Source organism: Semicossyphus pulcher, unplaced genomic scaffold (assembly GCF_022749685.1).
Source record: "Semicossyphus pulcher isolate SPU_LCO1_2020_fin unplaced genomic scaffold, fSemPul1.0.p SCAF_14, whole genome shotgun sequence".
NCBI classification, from domain to species: domain Eukaryota; kingdom Metazoa; phylum Chordata; class Actinopteri; order Labriformes; family Labridae; genus Semicossyphus; species Semicossyphus pulcher.
The window spans coordinates 29632833-29649958 of record NW_027211648.1 but is presented as its reverse complement, the minus strand read 5'-3'; the positions used below and the strand labels follow the sequence as shown (position 1 = coordinate 29649958).

The 17126-nt window shown below is 42.7% G+C and overlaps 1 protein-coding gene across 1 annotated transcript in view; it reads left to right on the top strand.

Annotated features, from left to right (window-relative positions):
• Positions 1-219: 219 nt before the first annotated feature.
• Positions 220-17126, top strand: part of atp10d (ATPase phospholipid transporting 10D) — a 32798-nt gene continuing 15891 nt past the window's right edge. Inside the window, exons 1-3 of the mRNA XM_069661152.1 lie at positions 220-303; positions 11334-11706; positions 12844-13038. Coding sequence (XP_069517253.1) covers positions 11420-11706; positions 12844-13038 — 482 coding nt within the window. The 5' untranslated portion in view covers positions 220-303; positions 11334-11419. The remainder of the gene's footprint in view (positions 304-11333; positions 11707-12843; positions 13039-17126) is intronic.

The following is a 17126-nucleotide window of genomic DNA, read 5'->3' as shown; positions in this document are numbered from 1 at the left end:
GTGAAAATGTTAATGCCGAATGTAATATAAAGGTCCTATCATTCATACTGTGAATCCGCAATTTTTAATTACGCATGCATTATTGCTGACACTTATTCAAGTGTAAAATCAAACAATTTGTCTAGGGAGTTCTGTAGAGCTCCGTTCCAGTTGACAGCGAAACAGTCGTAGCCGCAGAGCTGTAGCGGCTAGTATTTCACATCCTGCTTTGTGATGTGGGCTGGTTGTTTGTGAGGTTGTTTCCTCTGACAAACGGTGATGTGACTGTCGATACAACAGGCAGCGTACGGACAGAAACAGCAGGTAAGTCATGTCTGTTCCTATCTGAGCTGTACATTAATGCAGGAGGGAGGTTTGTTCATTCATTATAGTTAAGGTGAGCGATATGCAGAAGTGAAGAACAATGTACAGTGGGCCTGACGTTAGACACGATAAGCTGCTGTAGGACAGTTAAATCGGCTATCGAACAGAGTTTACGATACAAATGCAGTGTGCTAAAAAAAGCTAATTACCTGGCTGCAGGTAAGCTCGACTATACATTTGCCTTTCCTCGAGTATTTACAGCAATAAGTGGGTTAAAGTCTTCATAGATACCTTTTGTTAGAAAGTGTAAGATAAGTTAGGAATGCAGGCGTGGTTACGAGGCTAAAGTGCACTCTCTATCTATAATGTGAGTCCTGTTTTTATAGCCTGCAATTAACGTTATTGGAAGTCGTTGCATCCAGTTAGAGCTGGTAAGACGTGTGGATAAACGTAAAGCAGGATTATTAGATACCTCACACCATAACTAGAAAACATACACCTGCTTTACCTGGGAATATGTGGTTTGATGCTGATTAGGTTTGTGAGATAATAATGTTCAGAGACACCTGTATCCCACTGTACAGTTTTATACTCGAGTTTTATACTAGAGTTTAAGTTACGTTGTGTTGAGCTGTGTATTGGCAAGTATCTGGTGAGTATATTATTACATAAAATATCATACAGTATATTGCGATCCTGTAAGCAGGGCGATATATTATGACTTTTAATATCTAATTCAAGGTAAACAATGTAAATAATGAAGACTGATACATCAGTCCAGCAATAAATCACACCGACATGAAGATTCTGCAGGTGTTTGGGCGGCTAAACTAGCTATTATTTTACACTGGAAGAAATTAAGCAAATCTACCCGAGGGAGAAATCTAGCTTTGGTTAGCCTAACCCTAATCTTACAGAATAACTGCAAACCCAGAGGTTTACTTTTTCATATCTCATTATTCAATCATTCAAACACGTCACGACTTTTGTCAAGTCATTTGTGTCCAATGACCTCACAGCGTTTTCTGTTTCTGGTTTAATTAGTCATTTTTAATAATACAAATTTGTTGGCACCTTCGGCACAAAAGGCCAAAGCGCTTTCCTATCTGTGTGCACTTTTAATACATGGAACTATTTATGGCGTTAATGTTTGTTGTGGGTTCTAATTGGAAGTAACACTCGGGTTAGGGGCACTTACTTGAAGCAGGAAAGAGACGCAGCAGGCAACGTTTTTTACATAGGCTTATTTTTGTTTCACAATAGGCAGAACAGTCTCTCTCTTAGAAAAGAAAATAGTTTTATTTTTCCAGGAGACATCAATTATATAAGTTATCCGTGTAGGTTAAACATGCTGAAAGGATCAGGAGGATGGTCTAAAGCTGCTTTGAAGTTTTATACTACTTTGGGTAAAAAAGATTAAATTAACAATGAACATGTGAAACAAGATGCTATCAAATGTTACACAAGAAGTCGTCTGTTTAATGCAAAAGGTGCCAACTTGGTTTAACATTAACCACAAAACAAACACTATTCACTGGGCAGTGTAAGGAATGCCATCTCTGGTTTGTGCCTAAGTCTGACTCATGTAGGGGGTATTTTATCAAGCAGAATTACTACAATGGCTGTGTAATTTCTAAGATAACATGGAACAACAACTCTGAACATTTATCATAATTAGGAACAATCAAATACTTATAACTAAAGCGTTGCCTGCATGGGCACGTCTTTCTTCACAGCGGTCTGGATGAAAGAGAAAGGGCGAGGCAGGGCGAGGCTGGTCGAGGCTGGTCGAGGCTGGTCACAGGGGTTCAGTTACAGGAGAGAAGCAATGGTTAAATATAAGTGACAAATCAGTCCTTTCCTTTTATGGACAAACAGAGGGTTTAGTTTCAGCAGAGAAAACGGCAAAACAATCATTTATCTTGTGAATAGAAATACCAGCAAGCGACTGCCAAACGTAGTGAAAGAACTATTAGGTACATGTTGTTCACTACTTCATCACTGCGTCTGATGTGCTTTCTGTAGATTCTGCTTTGTGCTGTTCTTGGAGCTTGTTGTGCTTCTGTTTAACATAACCTAATTGTTTAATACTGAGAGGTGCTTCTAATGAATCTACGTTTACTGCTATAAATAGGATGGTACAATGTTCAGCAGTTTGATTATAGCTTTTATGATTGTCAGGTTTATTGCAGGATTTCTTCATTAATGTCATCAATAGGATCTAATAACGCAGCAGATGCTTGTATATTTATTATCCTGATATATAGCTTCATTTAGCTTCAGTTGGTACTTAAAGAGGACATTATTGTGCCAGCTACTTTATAAGACCAGCTTATAATTAGATCATAGATCGGGTTGTTTTTGCTCATACTTTGACACCATTTTAACTAAAGAGATGAATGTTTGGATAGAGCCGTCTCGGGCCGATGCTCATATTTGGGAGCGCGCTCATGTCGTGTGGGGTGGATGGTTTAGACTTACAGGTTTACTTGTTACGGTTGTTGTAGTGCAGAGTTTGTTGTGTGATTGTAAAAACACTTTTAAATCTCGTTGTAATCACGCTGAACGGCAAACGTTGGCTGCTGTGATAGTATGTCCATATTTGCTTGCTTTTTAAAGTACTTAGACATAACGTGCAAAGTAAGATCTGTGTGTAAAGAAATCAGAGTTTCTCAGACGTTATTATGAGCTGGATGTTGACATTTAGAATTCACAAGTCAATAGCTCAATTGTTATCAGGTAACTCGACTTCTAACTTTGTGTCAGCAGTTTGTGTTTGTCTCTTTCCTGTTCAAACATGACAATCCCTCGTGTTCAGAGCCGCTCCATGAAGACATGCTTTCCCAGTTTGCTGTGAAAGAACGACTCCTGCAAAAAGGCCTCACGTCAACGACATCCAGTAACTTTGGGATGAACTGGAACTCGTAGTGTTAATCAGGGCCCTATTATTTCAATGACGTCGAGTGTTTGAATGAGAGCAAATCTCTGGAACCAGTTCGTAACATCTGGTGGAAGCCTGACGAGAAGAGCAGAGACTGTTATCTTACAGGAAGCAAATTTAGTTTCAGTAACTCCTTCAGGGTGTCAGTCATCATCCAAGATTCACTAAGTGTGCACATTTAGCAGCAAGAACACTCTGAATGCCCCACTGTATGCCACCTGCCCGGCAGCACACAGCCGAACGTTAGAGACAGAGAGAAACTGAAACTGGGTTGTTGACGTGATTTTCACTGCTGCACAATATGAAAATGAATATAATTAGTAATTTCTTCCATTAAAATGCTGTAAATACACATTTCAGTTCTTCACATGAACCCGCTTTTTTAAAAGATTTCTGTGCTGTCAGATTATTTTACATTTTTAGGCCAAATGTCAAAAATGTCCTAGGGTGTGACAGAGACTGTCGTGGTTCAATAATCTACACCTGTTATTAATGAAAAATAAAAGCAATGGAAACTTTGAAGGACCCTGTTAAAGTTCTTAAAGTCTCCTGTGAAGCCGATGACGAGTACTGTTCAGATATTTCACTTTCTCTGAACCACTATAAAGGTGTTTAGTGTTGTTGTCCTTTGCTGTGACAGCCCTTAACTCTATTTTTATTAAAATACTTTTTTTCAAAAAACATAATTTTATAAAGTTATGCTAATCTGACTTGCTAACTGCTAATGACAGGTTAGCTAAGAACAGCCAGCTCCTTAGCTGACACAAAAGGCTGAAACATCATTTAGTGTGACAGAAAATGTCCAAAATAATTTTCCTTTTTTAAATGAAATATTTACATGAATAAAACATTTTTTTCAGCATTTCTTTTTACAAATGTTTGGACCTGTGAAGGCTTCTCTTCATTTTTTGACAAAATGTCTTTTTTTCCAAATGGTTGACTTTGTTTTTGAGAATAATAAACTTTTTAAACGGTTTGATATCAAAATATTTGAGTAGTAATAGCTGTAATGTCTGTCCTGTGGTGTGACACACTCTGAAGTATGGAAAAAATAGTTTGTATCTTAAATATCTTAAATAACTGTCGAGTATTGCATTAGTAGGAACTATAATAATCACTCATCTTAATGAGGTATAATAAGTAACAGTTTTGAAAGGATGAAAGCAGTTTGACGAGCATTTATTAAAGAAGTCTGACATCTCCACTAATTCACTCTGAAAAATGTGTTGTTTATAATTTCAGATAAAAAAAAAACACACTATGTGAAACTGAATGTCTAACAAAGGTAATTCTCTTATATGCTGTTTTTTTAGGGATGCACGATATTGGATTTTTTTCCGATATCCGATATGCCGATATTTTACAACTCATTGAGCCGATTACCGATATCGATATTTTTTTCCCGCACACCTAACTGCAGAGATCGTCAACTCTCTTCTGTATTGGAATTAGCGTACAGTATGATGGTGATACTCTTATCACATTTGTTACAATGGTCAGGGTGACGGGTCTTAATCAATCAGGATGGTTAATCAAGTTTGTAGTGTTGACAGACTTTGCCTTGGCTCCTCCTCGCATCACCGAAGCTGAGCCGTCATTGCAAACAGCAGTTTTGTATCTATTCCGGACACTTTGAAAAACTTCCACACCGCGGACATTTTGGCTTCTAACTCTGTCATGCTGCAGGTAGACACACGTGACGTCATCACGCTGCGCCGCGCAGGTCTTCTTCGCGCCGGGGACATTGTGCCGAGGTCGGTCATCTAATCAAGTATGCAGCAGCCCATTATTTTATCGGTTAATTATATCGGCAGATATCTTCATTTTTAAGCCGATATCGGCCGATACCGATAACGTGCCGATAATGTGCATCCCTAATTTTTTTTTTTTTTTCTTGATTAATTTAATGTCACATCGTAGGACAAATCATCAGCAGAGTTCAGTAAAAATGATGAAAGGATAAAGAACTGAAAACGGTTGTGACCACTTCACACCAATTTACTCAAATCAAAGACTCCACACGACATGAAAGTATCGTTTCTTTAAACATTTATTTAAATAAACGTTTTTTCGAGGGCTTTTGTCAACAACCCAACTACAAAACATGTCACGATACCGGGGTTAGTTAGACCGCTGTCAGAGAGGATGGGGCCAGTCGGGCTGCTGTCTGAGCCTCAATGATAAGCTGTAACCACCAAAGAGCAGCTGTAGTAATCTGAAGACCCTCTCTGACAGTCGACCACCTTAACCGATCACAATTTCAGTTTAGGCCTCAAAAGAGCAGCAGAATCACCGGCAACCTAGTAATTCAGTAAAATGTGGAATCCAGTGCAGCCGTGTGAGCAGACAGATTAAGCCCAGATCATGCAGTGAAGTGACATCATTAAGTCAGCTGCTCTCAAATTGGAGTCTGGGGACCTGCGGGGGTCCTGCGGGGGATGCAGATGTCTCCAGTTACAAGATGTAGTACAGTAACTGACTGCAGCTTCATTCACTCAGAATGATCCAGTTCCTCTTCAGGCTGGACAACAGTGAGCTCTTTAGAACAGGATGAAACATTAAACTTATGAGATAACAGAGATAACTGTGGAAACAGTGATTCATTCAGAGCTGCCAACTGGAAGTGCTGCTTTATCTCACTGTCGTTAACACTTCCCTTGTTCTGCTTTGTTGAAGTGAGCTCTACTTACACTTCTCCAAAACCACGTTTTAATCGAACAGGAAATGTTGTATTTACTGTAAGAAGGAGGCCACGCAGAGTACAGGCTGGGGATTTTTCAAAGTTCACTTCCCCAAGCTATTCATCACGTTTGGTGAACACTTGGGCCAAACTTGGGCCATTCTGTTCATGGTTTTAGTATTTGAAATAATAGCCTGGCATGCGATCCAAGGCATTAAGGGTAACTCCACTATTTAAAAGCCTGAGCCTTTTTTTCACAAACTTTAGAGTCTAAATTAGAAACAGGTACATAAAGTTTCTGCAGTAGATTCCTTCAGACAGCGGCGAGACATGCTGTAACAGCTATTGTGTCTGATCGAAGTGCGTCTGCGAAAAGTTCTTGTTGTTTCCACTGACAGCTCAGATTGTGTGACAACATGACAGAAAGGATCCCAGCAGAGAGAGACCTGTTTGTTACAGAGGAAGAGGATTCTTTTAACCACAAACAGACGTGACATTCTTTCTGGTCGAGCACTTCCTCAACTGCTTTGTTTGTATTGTTGTGTAAATTTGGTGTTTTTAAAGGTTAGCTTGGATCCAACCAATGACTGTATTTATAGATGGACGATGCGTCTCCATCTGCTCTCATTATACGAAATTGGTACCAAAATAGCCCCCACGATAAGCGCTGCCAACTTGCGATTGTGGCGTCATTTAGAGCCATAGTCCGCGCAGTAGAGATCGACGGCTGGAGCTGCCGTAGCCACTTCCGCTAACCCAAACACAAACTTACCGAAAACAGCAAGGATCCGGCACGCCGCCGTGTTTAACAGCAGAACAGCTTCTCTGTGTTGTTCACAGGTATGGAAACTTTAATGACTGTAGTGATCGTTTTAGTTACGTCTCCTCTCCCTGATCGTCCTCCGCTCTGCTAATCCGGAACTGATCGGCTGCAGGAGCCGGATTTGTCAACAGAGCTGTCAATCATGAGGTCATGCCCCCTTTTTATAGCATCAAATAACTGATTAAAAAACTTGTCAGAAAAATGAACACGTGGACATAAATCAGCATGATAAGAACTAACTATAATGACAGAAACCATGTTTGAGAAAAATGTCTTTGACGTGTATTTTGATTTTATAGTTTGACTCATGTCCCATCTGTTAACATGGAGGAGGCGGGGCTTATGAGCTATACTGCAGCCAGGCAGCATTTTGGCTTCACTTTTGAGGGAGCTGTCATGTCGGCCATCTTTTTATATGGCTCCAGCACTACAGAATAACACGCACGTACAGTGGACACACTTTGGTTGGAGAGCAATAGCCCTGAAAGAACACAGCGCAGGCATTACAGTGTGACTGCTGCTTCTGGATGAAACTATCTACAGGAGCAAAACCACAGCTATAAATCATTTAGAACCCAAAATAGGGAACAGGTTCAAAATGACCAGAATTCCCCCTTAAGGTGTCATACTGTACAGAACATGTGACACCGGCTGATGGAGAAAGGAAGGTGCGGACATAGCTCCTTAGCCCTGAACCGTATGGAAAGGAGTGCTTGTGGTATCTGGAGATAAGCAGAGATTTACATCCCTCTGTGAGGGCTTGTTAAACACTGTACAAGAGGCCGTCATGAAGTCCAGTTGCCCTTGGTATCAGTACATGTGCAGTAGCTGCGGTTGTTATTTCCTATCAGTTTAAGTCATTATCTGACTCATGTGCTGAGAACGATGGTAAGCAGGTCAGGCATGTCGCAGAGCTCTGTGAGGAGGCTTTCTGATCGGGGGGGAGGGGCTTCTGGCTTTGGGCAGAGAGGGAGAAAACCAAGGAAGACGTTGGAAAACATTTTGTAGTTTTAATTTTCATCAGCAGCTTTCTGCCATGTTTTCACTTTTAAAGATCCAGATTCCCAAACTATCTGCACATCATGGCAGAGAAGGAGCCAAAGTGATGTAATGAATGTGAATGGATTCTTCCAATGCCATCCCATCTGCTTGTGACTCTGTGCACGCATTTAGTAGTTCCCCTCTAAAGCGCTTGACCCTTTACTTTACTTTCCTTTTCTTTAAATCACATGTTATAGTGCTGTTAAGTTAGACAAACACTTTCACAATTGGCACCAAACGAGTTGGAACAGATCAGCATGGAGGATATCCAAAGAAATCCGGCCCAGCAGGTAAAACAAAACCCACAGGAGAGTAAGAGATGTCAATCTCACACATCTGGTACGTGCCCTCACGCTGTCCTAAGAGCAGATCTGATCAGTGATAATACCTGTGGAAGGACTGTAGGTGTGCAGGATATTAGGCATCCTCTTCTATCTTGACTCAATTGCAGATGAGTATGTGTGATGTGAAGGATGTCACACGTGGCAATAAGCCCAAAGGGTACGATACCAAACTCTGCAGTCAACCTCAGAAACCCTCTGATTAGCTGCGGCTGTAGAGATTTTTGTTTCATCGGCCACCACACGTAAACTACGTTTCCAGGAAGCTGTTTTTAGATGAGAAAGTTCTGATAAACCGAATGTCCTCTACACTGATGGCACGAATGGGCAGACACGTTAGAGACTGGCAGGCGAACATGGTGAAGCAACTAGGACCTGGTATCTTGTTATACAGGTCTGTAAACAAGGAATGTTTTGCTAACATGTTAGCTGTAGTAGCTAGGGTTAGCTTATGATTTCTGTCATCGCCCCAGCCTGTTAACGGCCTCCCTAACTAAAGACATACACAAACCAAAGGCTCACAGTGGGGGCCGCAACATATTTGATAAGGTCGCCACACAGTTGATAAACTTTATTAACTTGACTAACTTTATTAAACCCCAAAATTTTCAATGTATCACGAATAAACGAAGAGAAAACATAAGGAGCTGGAGACCCCGGCCACAATGAACAAAACATGGGCAGATGCTGGGCTAGCCGCGCGATGGGCCGCTGTTCCCAGAACCTTCCTTCTAAACCAACTACAAACAGGAACATAAAACAAAAAGACGAATCACTGGACTACCGGAGATCTCCAGCTCAACAACAAACATAACAAAACCCAGCAATCTAAAACATGCTGGGAGAGACCTGTGTGGGAGCTCAAGGTGATGATGTGTTTTCTTGTCTGCAGCTTGTTCCTGGGGACCCAAATGCATCTCTAAAACAGTGCTTTGTGAGTTTGAACTCTCTTGCAACTTACATTTTGTAGTGCACCGCCAAGTGTCTGTTGTGTTTGTGCTGCAAACTGCCTGAAAAAATCCTCAGAGTGCAGCAGTTACACTTGGTTGTTCCTTAGAATTGACTAAACAGTATAAAAACACGTGAACCGACATGCAGTGTTGGCGTCTTGCCTCTGTAATGTTAGACTGCTCATTAGGATGATTTACAGTCAGGTCAGGTGTCTCTCTGTCAGGTCAGCTGCTGAAGAGACTGTGTGTCAGTCACATGTCCTGTTGTTGTTGTTGTGCCTGAAGGCCTGAGCAGAGCGAGGTCAGCGTGTGTAGAAGTGTGTCAGAAAGCTTCCTCCAACAACTCCTGGTTACACACAAGCCTCTTTCACGCAGCCTGTTGGAGGGAAGGCTGTTGCGCCGTTATGTGTGTGACGCTGTGAACTGTTGTTGACATGTCATTTCTTGTTTGCTCCCGCAACACCGGCACCCTGTGTTAAAGCACACACACTGGGGCGGCATTGTGACGCTGTTGTTTGGTTCGGTGTAGAAATGTAAAGCCACAGGAGCTCCCTTACGCAGCTGATGCAGATTCTCTGTGTAACAAGGTCTACGGGAGCGAGGAGGCCTGCTGTGGAGGACACTCGCCTGTAGATGCTTCGTATTGTTTCTGTTCCTTTGTGAGTTTAGCTTGTTAAGAAGGAACACTGATGGCAGCTCAGTAGGATTGACTTTGACCCCATAAATTGATCATTTTGGAAGCAGTTTTTTTCATGCATTTGTTGTGAGTTACAATTTCTTTAATTACCAAGCAGATAATGTTCGTGCTGAGTGTTAAATTAAGGATGTGGATTAAGATCACAGTTACAACAATGTATTTTTTGTTGTTGTAAAGTAAACACAGCAGCCTATGCAGACAGAATAATACGGAGAACACGACACGGTTTGTTCTTAAATAAACTAATAAAACACAAAATCAAACCGACTATCAAAGCGGCCACTGAGGCACCTCAGCAGTGGATCTAACGCAGGATCAAAAAATACCATTGTTCAGGCAAGAATAATAAACATTTTGTGAAAGAAAGATCGGTTACGTCTACACCTTCCTGCCCGCCTGCCTGCCTGCCTTCCTGCCCACCTGCCTGCCTGCACACCATCCCCATGTACCTGTCAGGGGTGGGAAGCACAGGGTAACTCACGATACGATACGCAATACGTGCCCCACGATATCTGATTAACTTCTTCTTCGGCCATTTTAATTTCTGTTCATGTTACCCTCATTCATGTCATAAGTGCCACCATGAAGTAGTGACACGGTGAGTCAAAATCGCTGGGAAATCTCATCACAGCGGGATATACCTGTACTAATATTTTATCCCTGTTTTCTCCGTAGTACCCAGTTTATTTATCCTCTGCCAAGTTCTTTAAAAACACATAAATAAATACTTAAATATACTTATTTTATAAAACGTGATGCCTATATTCCTTAAACAAAATGAAAACATTATTTAGTTTCTACATAAGTCGTTCAGTGACCTTTGCCCTCGTCCCCTCTGTGACTGCAGAGTTAGGCTCGTCTTTGCACTGATCTCTTGTTATTCTGATGAACACGCCTCTAAATCCTCGACGATCTTTTTATCCGCACTGCCCAAATCTCCGTCTCACAGCAGGAGTTCTTTTTTCACTTCCCTCCTCTTTTTCTTCTCACGTCCGATTCTTCCTCTTGTTCACAGACACAGATGGAAACACTTTTTTCAGTGCCTGTGTTATTTGTTATTTGTCTCAGCATCGTGTTTCAGGGACGTGAGGAAAAGTATCTTGGCGATAAATCTGTCAGTGAACATGTGTTCAGTTAATTTGTGTGTTAATGTTCAGCTTGTTTTATTGTATCATGGCTCTAATACAGGAAATGATGGGGCTCGGCAAGTTAATGATTAGCCTGTAGGGCTGCGTCCCCTGTTTGATCATGTTTACTCACAGGAGAGAGCGTGTCCATGTGTGTTATAGTTTCATTATGTTATAAATCCCACATCCAGACCAAAACCAGCAGTGATTATATCTTCCTTACAATAAACGGGACAGCTCATCCGCAGATTAAAATATTCCTCAAGAACTGTGCTATTTATATTTTAACCTTTCATATTTACGTATTTGCACTAACAGACATTAAATTAACAAAGATAAACACCATATCAACACCAGACTGATTGTGTTAGCTTGCAGTTCACGTAAGAACAAACCAGAGTCACGTTATTGTGTGGTTTTCTCTCTGCAGGATGAAGACACTGTGAAAGTCAGCTGTGGAGCGCAGAAGGAGCAGGAGGCCACAGAGGAGGAGGTGGAGGCGATCAAGCTGCGAAGATGGAGCGGCTCCACTGGGTGCAGCATCGCTGCCGGCAGCTCCTGGCGGGGGACTCGGGGCAAGGCTGGTACTCTGCTCCTGATGGCCTGCCCAACAAACACTTCCTGGAAACCCACGGCTCGCCACAGAGAGTCAGCGGGAAGCGGAGAACGGTGTTTGCACGCCACGGGCCGCACCAGCAGGAGTACGAAGCCGTCTCCAAGAACTACAAGGGCAACGCCATCCGCACCACGAAGTACAGCTTGTTGACTTTCATCCCCATGAACCTCTTCCAGCAGTTCCACAGGTCAGACACTAATGAATAGATAAGATATTGTTTTGCTTGTTTAATTTGCGATTGGTTGCTGATCTTTGTGCATCACTGTGGAAGGCAACAGGCGTCCATTATTCATGAAATCCTCTATTTTCCAAACATGCATTGTCCTACGTCTTATAGTGTGTTTCTCCAGACGTCCTCTTTGTTTCCATTGTGATGGTTCACCTACCGAGCATGGTACATGTAGTACAATGTACAGCAGGTTAGACCTGTTTGTATGTATCAATCCAGCGTGGCTTCGCGACCCTGCTTCCTGTCCCTAGCTGAACGCTCAGCCTGCCTTTGGTCTGCAGAGTCTGGTCTGACAAAGAGATTCGGTGCTAGCTAGCTCTGTTATTAATTTAGAGCTAACATTTATTCTAACTAGAACTACTCTGGATTTTTGTAGTTTTGATGAACTGACCTTTAATACTTGTTCCTGTCTCCATGCCGTTAACAGCCGTGTTGGAGGCACGATGTTTTCTCTACGTATGTTAGGAATATCTTCAAAGCACAAACGTCCTCTTGGGCTGATTTTGGCTGTCAAAGGTCAAGGTCAGTGTGATGTAACATCTGTCCCATATCTTTGCAGGCTTGGCTTAGGTTTGTTTGTTTGTTTGCTTTTCCGTCTGAGAATGATGCAATCAGGGGTAAATAAGTAGACAATCACCCCTCGGGACGAGTCTACTGATAATCACATGCTCTGCTTCTTCTGTTTATTGTAAGCCTGTTGTTGGTTTGTTCTTAGAATAATCTGTTACTTTAAATATGTTTAATGTACAAATAGCCAGCAAGTTATTCTTTGGGAAACACTGATGGCTGTGAACTACAACTTGACTGGTATGCATACAACCTCGAGCAGTCTTCCAAGTTCATTACAGGAACTGAGTCTGGTGTCGACTGTCACTGGGTAGAAAGTGTTTGTTCAGCTTATTAGTCTTTACTTTTCAGGGGGTCAAACCTTTAATGGCCATCTATTGAACAGCTGTTTTCAAACCAACCAGAGTGGTGGACGAATAAAACCATGAGACAGCCAGAAGATGAGTGTTCGTCTGGCACTTCCACAGCTTCTGTTGTGCTCTTGTAGTTTTTACCCACTGATTTAAAGCTCTGCTCTCTTTTCCGCAGGGCTGCCAACCTGTACTTCCTGTTCCTGGCGTTACTGAACTGGGTGCCGGTCGTTGAAGCCTTTCAGAAGGAAATCACCATGATTCCTCTGCTAGTGGTTCTCACCGTCATCGCCATCAAAGACGCCCTGGAAGACTACAGACGCTACCTGTTTGACAAGAAGGTCAACAACAATGTCGTGCGAGTTTTCTGTGGGTGAGTCAACCAATAACAGCTAACGATGGAACCTTCAATAAGTCCCACCACATCTGGTTATGGTTATGTCTGTCAGGCTTTAGGTCATAGGTCGGTCATTTATTACAGGCAGATGTACACTTGCTTTAGGCTTGCACAGGCTTTAAAGAAATAACATCGTAACACCACACATAGATGTAGTTAACTCTTGTTTATGATTCGCTCGTTGGCTTTGGAAGCAATATGGTTTACTGAAACTAGTGAGCTAGTTAGCCAGACATGCTAACGATTGCAGCTTAGGCCAGAACAGATAACACACTGATTAACTTTGTTTCTTGTGCTTCTGGATTTGAAGGATTATGGATAGGACCCAGTACAAACACAGCTTCACTGTGTGAGGAAATATAACCCTTGACTGACCCGCCCTGTGTAGTCACAGTTGCTAAGTATATAATGAGACAATGGCTGTTTGGAGAGCGGGGTTGGCGAAGGATTAATTCTCATGATTGAGCCTTTCTAAAACCAGCTTGTTTATCTGCTTGAACGTAAGCTTCGATTGTTAGCATGGCTAGCTAACTGACTTAGCTGCAGGGAACGATGGCAGCAGTTGCAGCCGTAGCAGTGAGTGATGGTGCAGTATAGCTTTCAGGTGTGGAGTCTATGATTGACAGGGTGCTTTGTACCTAAGCTCTCAGCGCTCTGCTTATTCTCTCCTTGCCTTTCCCAGCATGCAACACCAACAATGTAGAGCTCTATGCTGACGCTAGTCCCTCCTTTGAATGGGAGTAGAAGCTTAGAAACCGTAGATATCTAAAAACGCCCGGACAAATACAACCCAACAAAGCAACTGAAGCTTATTAGCGATGCTGATGCTTTAGGGTGTTTTTAAGCTCTCTCCTGATCTGAACACATTTCCTCTTCACGCTTCACAGTCGCACATCAGTACTTTGCAACACCATGACTTGTTGTCTTAACATGCATCTCAAAGCAAACATTTAAATCAGTTAGTGGTCTGATTTGCATTTTGTCCGATGTGGTGGAAACAAATACACCAAAGGAACAGAAGAGACTTCAGCTCCTGGCTGTGTTGGAGAAGCTTCTTTGAAACTGTAGTTAGTGAATTAGAAGCTCGTCGATACTGGAAGTACTGGTTTGTGCAAGTAATTTTGTCTGTGCAATTGGCAAGCTTCACCGATTAGAAAACATGAATCTAAAAAATATCTACTTTCAACTGGAACACAAGCAAATGAAGTTGCTGTAATTATAATAAGGCACACAGTCATTTCTGAGCTTTTAATTCTTAAGAGATAATAAAATATTGCATGGATTGTTTGGTAACACTTTGCTGCAACACCAGCCTGATGTTAAAATACTGGATGATTTTCAACAAGTTCTCCAAACTAATGAGCAGTAAAGGACTTTTTATTACTGCCTTCTTAAACAACCCATACAAGTGTTGATAATTATAAATTGCACATTCAGGTCAGTCTGTTTTTTTAAGGAACCATATCTTCAGTAGATCTTTAAAGCATTTTCTGCTCCTCATTAAACGACGTGGTTTCAGTGTCGTCCGAAAGTGTTACAAACGTCTCTCACAGCTTGTTAACCTCAAGAGTTCACCGACTCACTCACCGTCTCACTTTGAGGTTTTGAACCAATGACTGTATATAAATACGGATGACGCATCTCAATCTGCTCTCATTGTACAAAAGTGATGCCAAAACACCTCCGAGGCCGGCGCAGCCATCTTTCGCTGGTGACGTTGTTTCAATGTTGCATTTTGCCTCGAGTTTGGTTTTCTGTTCACACGGCAGCTTTTAGCTTTTTGTCTTTTGACTTTTAAGCAACATTGTTCCACAGTTTGATCAGCTCCACTCTCCTTTAGTTTCCCCCTCAACAGTTTGAACACATCCTTGTTTTTGTGCGTTTCCACAAGCATTTGTCAAATTGTTTGGTCAGCTCATATTTCTATTTCCTTGTCGCTCCCCCTCGTCTGTCCCCTACTCATCCTGCTGCCTGGCTGCGTGTCTGTCTCTGCAAGTGTCAGCACCCGTTAACAGCCCACAATGCACTGTGTTTTGGTTTGCTTCCTGTATTAGGTCCTACTTTAAGTCTGTTTATGTTCACACTTGAATCAAACTGGACCGTGGTTCATTAGGAAACAGACTGAGACCCGTCTTTTCTAGCAGACCGTGGTCCGGTTGTTTGGTCCTCACCAGGGTTTCATTCCAGCGTTCACACCAACCTAAACGACACACACCGAGGGGACAAACGCTCCAGGGTTCGGTTCAGTCAGACTAACCAAGGCTGGTGTGAACCCGCCCTGAGAGAAAGAGACAGTGCAGTAGAGCTCGGCGGGTGGAGCCGCTGTAGCCACTTCCTCTTATTAAAACAAACACTTAACTTACAAAAAAAAAAAAAGGCAAATATCCCTCACATCATCATATTCACCAGCAGAGCCGCTTCTTGTGTCGGTCTGAAGCAGATATTCACGCTGATGGAAAGTTCAATGACTGTAGTGTTAGTGTTAGTTACGTCTCCTCTCGCCGTTCCTCCTCTACTCTGCTACTCGGGAACAGAACGCTGCAGGAGCCCCATTTGTCCACAGAGCTGTCAATCATGAGAACACGCCCCCTTTTTACAGCATCAAATAACTAATTAAAAGTCAACTTGTCAGAAAATGAACACTTGGACATAAATCAGCATCAGACTTTCTGGACTTGCCCCGTCACACAGCGGGAGACTGTCCGTGTTGAATGCAACACTCTCACAGCTGGAAATGTACTCTTTGCCTGCGTGAGGTGGAGCGGTAGAGCCTGCAGGAGGAGCAAAGGTGACCGTTTCATGTAGAAGGACGCAAGACTGGAAAACAATATACAGGCGACTGAGGTATGCAGCAAAGACTAAAGAGACTCTTAAACGTGAACAGCATCATCACCCTGCCCACTCGCTCAAAGCTTAAAGTCTGCTCTTGAAGGATCGTCAGGAAATCAATGACAGGACGATCCCTGCTGCTCCTCCCTTTCCCTCCTTTCTCCTACAGCCGATCGTATAATCAGTCTTTGGAGGCAGCTGTAAAACCTGGACCTTGAGTTTGTTTGCAGCGTGTGTCCGCTATAGAGGAGGGGAAATGAATATGTCACCAAGGCTGTTGAATATCTACGTCCTGTTCACTCTCTGTCCATCCCTTTACTCAAGAGGGACACTAGACATGATGTCACATCTGTCGGTCTGTGACAGCAGGAGCGTGGATGTAAATCTGGTAATTGTTGCAGGTAGGTAAAGCTTCCAAGCGGAGACCTGAGCAGTGGAGGGGACTCATGTATACGCTGCAACGTCTGTCCCGTCTTCATTCTACCAAGGAACGTCGGCAGAAGAGGAGGACCGTGGTACCTTCCTCCACAGAGGATGAGGAGCTCAGACATCTCCTGAAGTTGTGTAAAAACAACAAAATCCGGACGTCAAAGTATTCCCTCCTCTCCTTCCTGCCCAAGAATCTGTTTGAGCAGCTCCACCGCTATGCCAATGTCTACTTCATCTTCCTCGCTGCTCTCAACTTTGTTCCTGTGGTGGAGGCCTTCCAGCCGGAGATCGCTCTGATCCCCATCATACTGGTGCTGTCAGTCACGGCCATCAAGGATATCTGGGAAGACTACCGCAGGTTTAAGTCGGATCGTTTGATCAACAGGCTGCGCTGTCATGTCTACAGCAGGTGGGTTAAATGTGGTTCTTTTTTTTAATTTTCCATCTTGAACGGCACTTTGCTGTTTCCATGTCGTATTTTCTTTTATTTGTTGCCTCTTCTACAGCTGATCTGATACCGTGCGCTGCATGTGGAAGTATACAGGGCCGTTGTGCAGAGTGAGACACAGAGCCGAGGGAAAGGGCTGTCTGACGTCAATGTGAAGACAAAGAACTGAAATACAGCACTTAAACTGACATGTTCGCTTACATGTCGGACTCTTTAAAGAGGCTGAAGTACGCGGTGCCCCTGATCTCGTCTGCAGCGTGCTTCGTTTAGCTTCTGTGTAGGAACTCTGACCGGCTTCTCGGCCGTGCTGACTGTTATCTCCTGTACGTCTATTAATACACTTACTATTGATAAGTGC